Source organism: Propithecus coquereli, unplaced genomic scaffold (genome assembly GCF_000956105.1).
Source record: "Propithecus coquereli isolate 6110/MARCELLA unplaced genomic scaffold, Pcoq_1.0 Scaffold665, whole genome shotgun sequence".
In the NCBI taxonomy this organism is placed as follows: domain Eukaryota; kingdom Metazoa; phylum Chordata; class Mammalia; order Primates; family Indriidae; genus Propithecus; species Propithecus coquereli.
Window position 1 is genome coordinate 220,731 of NW_012152674.1, and position 11,840 is coordinate 232,570.

Below are 11,840 nucleotides of genomic sequence, written 5' to 3' on the forward strand. Positions count from 1 at the left end.
TTGATGTTCTATGACAGAGTCCAGAAAGCCATGATTTGGGGAAGAAAATTCCAGAAGATAAGGATGGCTGATGAGTGGACTTAATTTAAGTAGGTTATCTTATATTTGCTAAAGATTGCTCTAATTAGTTGAAATGACTTTGAGATGTCTCTAATTTCTTAAAATAAGTGATGAGTTACTTGTGTGTGGGGGGGGATTTCTTTTGGCAAAGAATGTTATTAATAATCTTAGATTAAAGTTCTGGCTCACTTCCAAATTTTATTCTATTTTTTATTTTTTGAGACAGAGTCTTGCTCTATTGCCCAGGCTAGAGTGCCGTGGCGTCAGCCTAGCTCACAGCAACCTCAAACTCCTGGGCTCAAGTAATCCTCCTGCCTCAGCCTCCCGAGTAGCTGGGACTACAGGCACGCGCGATCATGCCCGGCTAATTTTTTCTATATATTTAGTTGTCCAGATAATGTCTTTGTATTTTTTTTTTTTAGTAGAGATGGGATCTCGCTCTTGCTCAGGCTGATCTCGAACTCCTGAACTCAAACGATCCACCCACCTCAGCCTCCCAGAGTGCTAGGATTACAGGCGTGAGCCACTGCGCCCGGCCCCAGCTAATTTTTTAAAAAACTTTTTTGTAGAGACAGGGTCTCACTATTGTCCAGGCTGGTCTCCAACTCCTGGGCTTAAGTGATCCTCCCGCCTCGGCCTCCCAAAGAGCTAGGATTGCAGGCGTGAGCCACCGCGCCCGGCCCCAGCTAATTTTTTAAAAAACTTTTTTGTAGAGACAGGGTCTCACTATTGTCCAGGCTGGTCTCCAACTCCTGACCTCAAGTAGTCCTCCCATCTTGGCCTCCCAAAGTGCTCACTTCCAAATTTTGGATTGATCATTTTTCTTTTATTGATTCTTCTGTGCTGTTGGAAATACTCAGCACAGAATTTGCACTTGGCTCACATTTTTATTTTTAGCTACAGTTTTGGCCTTTTTCATCCATAACAGGTTGACTCTTTTTCAGAATAAGCCTTATTAAGAAAAGCTATTTTTGTCTTTCTATAGGTATGAATCCTAGGACCCAGAATAAGGATTCTCTAGAAGACAATGTTTCTAACTCTCCAGAACCAAGTAAGAGGGGGCAGCTGACGGGGGAAATGGGGGTGAAGGGGAGGGAGTCTGGGGTGATCAGAGCATGAGGAAGCAAGAGGAAGCCCTGTGGGAAGGGAATGGTCTGGAAGTCCACACATCTGTGGGGTACGGGAAGGTGGTGTGGTGAAAGAGGACTCTGGACTCTGTTGGGAAGTGAGAGGGGTGAGGCTGAATGAAATGTGATTCAGGAACACACAGGAAGGATAACAAATTTCCCACAGTGTTCTTGTGCCAGTGCACAGCTGGCCTTAGTCTTTAAATGCCTTATTATGTCTCGGGGGGAAAAAGTTGGAAAGAAGTAATAGGCTGTTACTGGAACCGTTTACAGATCTATAGTTGAAAATATTTGGCTGGTTTGTGTTCATTTTGATCATCCTTGTCTATTTAAGTAGCTGTGCAACATCTAAATGTCTACAGTAACAAAATAGCACAAAAAATCCTACCACCTGATAAACTTTATTTTACATAGCTGTGATCAGTGGATATATGTCACTGGGTCTTTTTGTCCCCACTTATGATTAACTTTATAATGCTTTCACTATTTCTTCGGGTCTCTCCTATTAGTCATTTGTAATGGCAATATCAAGCACATTACTATATCCTGGTTTTGAATAGTCATTTCTTACTGGTGACCATTGGATGGTTTTCTGTTTTTTAGCGATAGCATATAATGCAGGTATAATGCATGGCACAGTGGGTGTATTTTTTTTCTTTTTTCTTTAGGTTCATGTCCTTGGATTATATTTCCCAAGGTATGACTGGCAGATTGATTATTTTACAGAAAGCTGCCAACAATGAATAGATGATCCTATTTCTCTATAGCCCCAGCACTGGATTTTGTTACCTATGTTCATTGTTGTTATTTTAGTGGTTCTGAGGTGGAACTTCCTGAAAGGCCTACTTTTCAGGACCAGAAGATACCAGAGTTAGAAAAGAGGCTGCATTCTTTTCCCAAGGACAGAACATCATTAAACTTAGAATCAGGAATCTTTCTCATCATGGGATTTTGGACTAAGCATTTAAATCCTCTGTTTCTTGATGTGTGCCCAGCAGAAAACATTTCTACATAGTTTTTATAATCCTGAGGGTCAGTAAGGTGGAGAGGGCCAGAGTGATCTAAGAGGACATGAAGATTTAGCTATCTTCTATTTCTGGCTTCCCCACTGGGGCTTTGATCGGGTATCTACTTTCTGTTCCTAGTTCTAACCAGGAAATAGGAAGAATCTCACCCCCTTGTCTGCCATATAGGGAAATTGAGGTGATTAATTAGGCTATTCTGGGCTGTGTTTTGAATTCCTGAAGTATTAATGAGTTAACAAGACCTGTGTAGACCATGGAGTTAGGCCCACTGCAGATTAAATCATCTTTGCCAAGTCAATAGTGCTACATGGGGCATCTTCCTGCTGTGACTTAGCACCTAAGTTTTCTTCTTCACTGACATGAGGGCGATGTGAGGGATGATGAGGCAACAGGGACTACGCCACACTGTGAGCCGTCTAGCACTGTACAAATATAAGGTGTGCGAGTATCCTGCTCAGGGCTCAAAGGCAAAGGCATAGAGTTTTTCTGCTACGTATTACACCCTCTTAGAGATTTAAAAAATAATCTTAAAGAGATAACTGCCCTAATACTTTAACTTAATAATTCTCAACTGGGGAGGATTTCACTCCCCAGGGGACATGTGTCAAAGTCTGCAGACATTTCTGGTTTTCACAACCAAGGGATGCCAGTGGCATGCAGTTGAGTAGAGTCCAGTGATGCTGCTCAACATTCTACAATGCCCAGGACAGCACCCCGGACTCCCCAACAAAGATTTGCCTGGTTCAAAATGTCCATAGTTGCTGAAGTTGAGAAACCCTGCTTTAACTGAGAAGCAGGCAATTCCAGACAGACCTTTGTGGTCAGGCCCACTCTGCTGATTGCAGCTTTCATTTCTGGATTATTAAACTCGTAACATTCCCAGACATCCTCATTTGATTTTTTCTCCTACCCTTTTGGATCTGTTACTTATTTTTGCGATTCTGGAAGTATTCCTTACTTCTGCTACTGTATGCTGTTTGCTCCCAAATCGGGCTGAGCTCTCCTCCTTTCCCCACCCAGCCACTCTGCAGTCCTTGGGAGAGGCTCCGGCTTGAGCCTTTCATCTGCTCTTGGAATGTTGATTTGCTTCGATGTGTAACTCTGCCTGCCCTGCAGTAACCTCACCCGCATTGCGGCTGTAGCTCATGATCAGCAGAAAATGAAAAGTATCAGCTGTGAATCCCATTTGCATGATGGGATTGGATAAGCATGTGCACTGCGTTGTCTAACAAACTCTGTTTTTCTCTTTCTCTTTCTCCCCTACCCCCTTTCCTCTTATCCCTCCCTATCCTGACAATTTTATCACCTTTTACCATGAACTTTCCCCACCTTTCCTTCCCTTTCCTCCCCCCGCCCCACATCCCAAATCTGCCATGGTGACCACATGTACCTTTTTCCACTGTTACATGAGGCAGTTCTGACACTGTCTGCTCCCCCTGTAGTGCCAGGCTTCTGTTGCACAGTTGGAGTGGACTGGAAGTCTCTCACTACTCCGGCGTGCCTCCCCCTCACCACCGACTACTTCCCTGACCGCCAGGGCCTGCAGAACGACTACACGGAGGGCTGTTATGATCTCCTCCCAGAAGCAGATATTGACAGGTCAGTGTCAGAGAAAAAGACACTCAGCTTGATTTGTGAGGTTTCTGGGTATATCCCAACCTATGCATCAGAACACTGAATTTTCAAACCTGTGTCCTCCTTTTATATTTGGGAAATGTTATGATGCAAGAACTGTTAATTTCTTTAGATGTGTATTGACATTAACAATTTCTCCTCATGGATGTTTCTCGTATTTTCTAATGCAGTTATTTTTGGCACACTAAATCTGATCTCCTTCTCTGAGATTACTCATTTTATTCAGTTGGGCATTGAATTACCCACCTTCTTTTTCCACGTCTTTGAACTGATCGATTCTCCCAAAACTGGTTTACAAATTGTTAGTTTTGTGAACTGCCATGGAATGGTTATCAGGGATAAAGCCAAGCAGAGGATGGGACTATGTACTCTTAAGCGTCACTGCCCCAGGCCAAGTGTCCATGTGATCAACCGTGTTTTTCTAGGAGGGATGAGGAGGGTGTACAGATGACGGCCCAGCAGGTGTTTGAAGAGTTCATTTGCCAGCGTCTCATGCAGGGCTACCAAATCATCGTGCAGCCCAAGGCGCAGAAACCCAACCCCGCTGTCCCGCCTCCACTGAGCAGTAGCCCACTCTATAGCCGAGGTGAGTTTTTCTCCTTGGACTCATTTTTTCTTTTCTACTAAATTTGTGAGAGTAGGTTTTCAAGATGGTAGGGAGTAGATAAATTGAGGAGTAATTGTTTTCAACACAAAATTTTCCCTTCCAAATTTTATGTTACATGAGGAATAAAGTCTCCATTAGGTGCGGATTTATCTCAAACACTCTCTTTAATTTACAGCTCTCCTTTTAAGGAAGAGAATATGACCAAGTTTGGGAATGGCGCAGCCTGGCTAGAACAACACCTAGGAGCAGACAACTGAGCCAATACTGAGCTGTCAAAATATACAGTGAATATTCTAACCCCAGAAAGCTATGTTTCATTGTTAGTAGCACAGTCACTGGTACATGGCAGGTTCTCAGATGTTACCTAATCCTGAAGTTTACACTTGTTCTTTTTTTCTCCTATTCTGGGTTCATCTTTTCTTCTTTATCACTGAAGCTTAGTGACTTTTGAAGCAAGAATGGGTCATCTGTGAGTGGCAGAAGCTAATAAGTGACAAAATTGGTAATGCTAATTGAATTAGAGCCAGGCTGTGGAGCACGCTTCTAAAATAAGTCTAACAGAAAGAATTAAGTGTGGGTGCCTGGAATTAGCAGGACTCACTTCCTGGAACCATCAGCGAGCTGTCTTAGTCTTCTGCTTCCTCATTACTGCGAATGAGACCCCCTGCACTCCCGTAATCACCTAGTTCTAAACCCCACATCCATCTTTGGCTCCATGAAAGCTCCTCTGGCCAGAGGGCCAGACAAGTGTGAACCTGCTAGAGGGAGCTCAGTGGTCATCCAGGCCAGGCCCCGTTGTTTGCAGATGAAGCTTTGGACTCCCTCTGGGTTTTCTTTTTTTAATTCAGGATATTATGGGATTACAAATATTTTGGTTACATGAAATTCATTTGCCTCACTCAAGCCAGGGCCACAAGTGTGTTCTTCCCCCATACAGTGCGCCCCGTCTCCATTAGCTGTGGGCTTACCCACCCCACCCTCCCTCTGGATTTTCTTTGAAAGCCCCTTGTGACTTCTATTGCATGTTGCCTTCTATTCATATTCCGGACCCTTCTGAATATTAACCTTTTCAAGTACCAGGACTTTTTCCAGTTCATCTTTTTATCCTCCACAAAGGAGACCACAGTGCCTGGCACACAGCAGTATGGGCCAGGTCAATAAATACATGAATCATTCATTCACTCATTCATTCAACAATGTCTTTGAAGCTTCTACTCTGGAAAGGGACTTATAGCCCAGTGGGGAAAATAACAGTAGTCAAACTATGAAGTATAATTACATGTTGTGATACAGACTGTGAGGGAAAAGTTGAGGGGCTGTGAGGATATTTAATACGTGGCCTGATCTGGTCTGGAGGGTTAGGGATGGCTTCCTGGAGGAAGTGATGTTTGAGCTTAGAAATATGTGCAGAGGTTATGAAGAGAGGTAGGTTGGGAGTGGAGAGTGGGAATAGAAAGGAAGAGTATGGGAGGCTGAGGGATTGGTTTGTGCAAAGGCCCTGTGGCGGGAGGCATTATGATACTTTCTAGGGACCAAAAAGAAGGCTAGTGTGATGGAGCACAAGGAGTGAGCCAGACATATGAGGAGACCTCACAGGACTATGTGAAGGATTTTGTTCTTTATCCCAAGAACAGTGGAATGAATTCTCATTTAGTGTAACTGGACCCATCCAGGCTGCCCACTTGCTTTTCTCTGGAATGGCTGGTTGATGTCCCTATAATAATTCCTCCAGTGTCCAGTTCTGTTCCTGGCTGATTCATGAGCCTTATGTCATGGCTAGCTGGCCAGAGGCTACTTGCCTGACCATTATTTTTCTCCTTTGATAAGTTTAATCTCTCTCATTTCTATAGTAACAGAAATGGTACCGTTGTTTAATTACTGGCAAAGTTTCCCTCATAACCAAGCCTGTGCTGCTCACTCATCGCGGATTTATTGAATACTGAATGTGAGCCAGGCCCTGTTCCGGCAGGGAATAGAACAGCATTGGCCCTGCCCTCGGAGTTTACAGTCCACTGGGTGAGACATATTAAACCAGTAAGCCACAAGTGTGTATTTGATCATAGATTGTGAAGAATACTGTGCAGGATAAAAACAGGAATAACTGGGGTATACCAAATTTAGAATAAGGTATCAGGGTACCACGCTAGATGTTCGTGAATATTATCCCATGACAGTATCTTCCTGACAGCCAGCAGGGTATTTGTTGCAGAACTTAAGGAAGGTTTGGATGGGGGCATGCTCTCTGAGAAAGCAAGACCCAGAGAGATTTGGTGCCCAAGATCACACAGCTGGCAAATGAAAGAGCTGGGGTTTAACCTGGGGTCCCATGAGTCAAAGCTTCACCTCTTTCTTATATGCATCTGGCCTGCTGCTCCCTTGGCATCATCTGGGAAATTTCCACATTCATGGTAAAGGTTCTTTTAGCCTCTGTTGTCCTCTCTCCTCCTTACCACTCTCATGCTGCCTGCCATTGTGTGACTGACTATCTCTCAGCTGAACCAAAGGGCTGCATTTCATTTCTAGACCAAGGAAATTTTGACTTGGCTCAGTTCTTCGAGGCACAATTTTTATTCTCTTGAATACTTGTTATTTTCTTGATTTATCATTATTTTCCTCTTTTCTGTGTTCAATTCAACTAATATTTTTTTGAATACCTTAAAGCTGGGTACAGTGGCTCATGCCTGTAATCCCAGCAACTCAGGAGGCTGAGGTGGGAGGATCACTTGAGGCCAGGAGTTCAAGATCAGCCTGGGCAACATAGTGAGATCCTATCTCTAAAAAATATTTTAAAATTAGCTGGGTGTGGTGGTACATGCCTGTAGTCCCAGCTACTCGGGAGGCTGAGGAAGGAGGATTGCTTGAGCCCTGGAGTTTGAGGCTGCAGTGAGTTATGATGGCACCACTGCACTCCAGCCTGGGTGACAGAGCAAGGCACTATCTCAAAAAAAAAAAACCCCAAAAAACAAAAAACTGAACAACAGTTCTGTGGCCTTCTGGAACTTTTATTTAATAAGGATATGAGAGACACACACATAAGGAGCTACATACAAGGTAGAATTCAGACTGCTGGTGGGATCTGACAGCTTTCTGGAGAAAGTGGCATTTGATGCTGACTTTAAGTGATCCGTAGGATTTCGATGGTGAGAAGGCAGAAGAAGCAACCCAAGCAAATGTTTAGAGGAAGGAAATTGCAGCAAATAAATCAATGGTCTTTTAAGACTGAAACTTGATTAAGCAGTGTAGGAGTAGAGGCCAGAAAGCTGGGTTGGTGCCACCATGGGGTGAGGACCTCACATGTCAGGGTGGGCAGCTTGTGCTTGAGTGAAGTGAAGTTCCATTTCAGTTCCACAGTCATCTCTTAGCCTATTAACATTTACTCCAGAGCATTCCTCCACAGAGGATGAAGCATCAGGTTGTTCAGCTTTGAGGGTGTTGTCTAGGTGCTATCAACACCCTCAAGCTCTGATCTGCTGCTGGTTGGTTTAGTAACAGAAAAATAAACCAACCTCAGGACTTTTTTTTCGTAACCAAGAACAGCTTTCTTTCATGAAACTGCCCCTCAAAAGCAAAGTGTTGCCTCTTCTGTTTCTCCTTTCCTGAATCCTTATGAATGAGGAGCAATTGCCTGTTGTAGGAATGCACCTCAACCAGCTGGAGTAAGTTATCATTTTTCTCTGTTAGGTCTTGTGTCCCGAAACCGCCCCGAGGAGGAGGACCAGTACTGGCTGAGTATGGGCAGAACTTTCCATAAAGTGACGCTGAAGGATAAGATGATCACAGTGACACGGTACCTTCCCAAGTGAGTCCTTGGATGTTTAAGGTGTTCAGCTATTGTCCTGGATTATGTCCGAGGACTAAATTATGAGTATAGTACATAATTCAAACCAAAGAAGTTGAGTGATTGATTTTTCTCTTGGAGTTTTTGTTTTGTTTTCTAGGGTTCTTTTAGGGTTTTAGCTTACTTATTTCCAAAAGGGATTCGATTCATCTTACAGTGTTTAGCATGACTCATAACAAGCCAATTAAAAATTAAGAATGTGAAGAGATAATGCAATATATCACCGTAACAATTACACCTGTACCCCATGAATATACACAAATAAAAAAAAAAAGAATATGAGGAGAGAAGAATGGAAAAGTTTAAGATGATCTGAGAAATTTCCTTTACAGTTCCCTGGGATGAGTTGGTTACTACAGTTGAGGGTTGAATTTTAAGAATAGTGCTAAACGTGTAGAGAGAGAAAAGGTAGAGGAGAGTTGGGGGGAATTCTCTTTTTGAACGTCTGGGCCTGCCCTTTATTTTCTAGGTACCCTTATGAATCTGCCCAGATCAACTACACCTACAGCCTCTGCCCTTCCCACTCAGACTCGGAGTTCGTCTCCTGTTGGGTGGAATTCTCCCACGAACGGCTGGAGGAGTACAAATGGAATTACTTAGATCAGTATATCTGTTCTGCAGGCTCCGAGGACTTCAGGTCAGAGAACGAGCTTTGGCTTTCCATCCTTGTAGCCTTGAGCATATGTGTATTTTAACACTTTCTGTCCTTTTTTCCTGATGGCAAAATGATGTCTGTTTTAGGGAAAAAAAGGAAAAGCAACGGTACATCTGCATTGGGTTAGAAGCTCAGTTATGAGATGGACGGTGGTGATGGTTGCACAACAGCGTGAATGTGCTTAATGCCACTGAACTGTCCATTTAAAATCGGTTAAAGTAAATTTTGTTACGTATATTTCACCACAATTGAGAAAAACAAAACAAAACGCAGCAATGATGTGCTCCTTGATGCAAATGTCAGTGCAGATCATGTTCTTAACGGTTTCCTCATTAGTTGGCTGATAGCTTTGTGGTGTCTCCTTTTCAATGTTTGATTTTTTTGTGTGTGATTTATGATTGTGGAGATACAAAAACCACAACTTCATTGGGCCTGGGTGCACAGAAGCATTCTGACATCTCCGGGGTTAAAGCAAAAGCAATCTTGGTGGCTCACGCCTGTAATCCTAGCTCTCTGGGAGGCCGAGGCGGGGGGAGATTGTTTGAGCTCAGGAGTTCGAAACCAGCCTGAGCAAGAGCGAGACCCCGTCTCTACTAAAAATAGAAAGAAATTAATCGGACAACTAAAAATATAGAGAAAAAATTAGCCGGGCATGGTGGCGCATGCCTGTAGTCCCAGCTACTCGGGAGGCTGAAGCAGGAGGATCGCTTGAGCCCAGGAGTTTGAGGTTGCTGTGAGCTAGGATGATGCCACGGCACTCTAGCCTGGGCAAAAGAGTGAGACTCTGTCTCAAAAAAAAAAAAAAAGCAATCTTCGTGGTCTTCCTTTAGAACATACATTTTCAGCGAAGCATGAGCTGTAGTGTCAGATAAACACGTACTCTTGGGGAGGTGGACCCTTACACACCCACTCCAGAGAGTGAGTGTTCACTGGGAGCACTTTCATCATCTCCTATTTCCCACTCTGTGTTTTCCTTGGCCCTCTGTAGCTTAATCGAGTCTCTGAAGTTCTGGAGGACCCGCTTCCTGCTGCTGCCAGCCTGTGTCACCGCCACCAAGCGCATCACAGAGGGGGAGGTGCACTGCGACATCTATGGGGACAGACCCCGTGCAGATGAGGATGAGTGGCAACTCCTGGATGGCTTTATCCGCTTTGTGGAGGGCTTGAACCGGATCCGCAGACGACATCGGTCAGATCGCATGATGCGGGTGAGGGCTCCATGGACTCTCTGGAACCCAGGCATGGTCTGGGATGTAGGATCTACCTCCTCCTATCGCAGAGTCCTCTGTTCGACTAGTTTATTTACTCCACAACTGTCCGACATTTGTCTTCAATCCAAACTAGTGTGTTCTCCTCCACTGCAGGATGAAGGAGGGAGGGATTGGTGCAGACAGTAACTGGGCAGTGTTCCTTGGCCTCGAGCCACCCCTCTCTGCCTGAGGACACAGCTTTGATGTGCTCCCCAAGTGGGACCGAGTGTCGAGCGCAGCTGCCTGTGCGATTCAGTGCTGAATTGCTGAGTAGAAACTCTTAGGAGGCCAACAGCAGCGATCCTTCCTTACTCTTCTGTCACTTTCAGAGTTCCTAGCACGCTCGTGCCTCATTTCAATCATACATTGCCCAGTGGAGAGACTGAGGCTCATGGGGGTGATGGAATATGTCTGAGGCCACCTACCCATGAGGAGCAGATCTGGGATTCAGTATGGTTTTGTTTTGTTTTAATTAACATATAGTATAATTGACATGTGTGTGTGTGTGTGTGTGTGTGTGTGTGTGTGTGTGTTTAATATGAATATTAACTGTTGTATAGATTTTTGTAGCCACCACCACAATTGGGATGCAGAATAGTTCCATCACTTTTAAAAAAATTTCTTCTTGCTACTGTTTTAGTCACATTTTGCCCCATCTCTAATCCCTGGCAACCATTGGTCTGTTTTGTTTTTTCCAAACACCACAGAAAATGGAATCATACAATATGTAAGCTTTTGAGGCTGCCTCCTTTCACTTAGCTTAATACTTTGGGGTTCATCCATGTTGTTATATATATCAGTAGTTCATTCTTTTTAATTGCTGGGTGGTGTTTCATAATCAGCTGTGTCCTTATTTTTGTGTTTTTAACCTCAAATTCAGGATTCTTCTTCCCACACCAGCTGCCTTTTGTACACAGTATCACTTATGATTAGGAACATTTCCGGGAGAGCTTGTATAGTGGAAAGAACTTTGGTTTTGAAGTTAGGTCACTGGAGTTTGAATTCTAGTTCCAGTGGGATTTGGGGTAAATTGCTTAACCTCTTTGAGCCTCTGTTTCTTTTTTTGTAAAATAGGGATAACGTCATTTACTTCATAGAGCTGTGGTGAGGATAAAATGAGATGATGCACAAAGAGGCAGATTTTTTTTTGTCCTCCAGGCCGTGAGTGAGTGAAAAACAGTTTTCTGTCATTTACTGAACACCCATGTTCTTCAACTCTGTTTATTGGATTCCCAGAGCCTGAGGATGCAGCAGCAGGTGCTGGGGTGTGAATGGCTTACACTGAGAGAGCCACATGGGGTGATGACCTTGTCTCCTCTTCTCTGCTTTAGAAAGGGGCTGCCATGAAAGGCTTGCAGATGACCGGGCCTATTCCCACACACTCTCTTGAGTCAGCCGGCCCTCCAGTTGGGAAGAAGGGAACCTCAGCTCTGTCTGCGCTGTTGGAGATGGAGGCCAGTCAGAAGTAAGTGGGAGGGTGACTCGTCCCTACCTCTCAAGCCAGAAGGGTTTTCCGTGCCCGACTCCTGTGATCAGGGTGAAATAGGATTTCCTTCTGTAAGGAACTTGTAATTAAGAAGAAGACATTTACATGAAAAGAAAACCAGGCTACTACCTGGTAAGTGTCAAATAATATGAAATAG

The 11,840-nt window shown here is 44.0% G+C and overlaps 1 protein-coding gene across 1 annotated transcript in view; it reads left to right on the forward strand.

The window, feature by feature from the left end:
* DEPDC5 (DEP domain containing 5) overlaps positions 1–11,840 on the forward strand; it is a 131,059-nt gene that overhangs the window by 65,310 nt on the left and 53,909 nt on the right. The window contains exons 22-28 of the mRNA XM_012660414.1: positions 1,046–1,111; positions 3,655–3,811; positions 4,273–4,433; positions 8,136–8,253; positions 8,762–8,929; positions 9,936–10,155; positions 11,529–11,663. Coding sequence (XP_012515868.1) covers positions 1,046–1,111; positions 3,655–3,811; positions 4,273–4,433; positions 8,136–8,253; positions 8,762–8,929; positions 9,936–10,155; positions 11,529–11,663 — 1,025 coding nt within the window. The remainder of the gene's footprint in view (positions 1–1,045; positions 1,112–3,654; positions 3,812–4,272; positions 4,434–8,135; positions 8,254–8,761; positions 8,930–9,935; positions 10,156–11,528; positions 11,664–11,840) is intronic.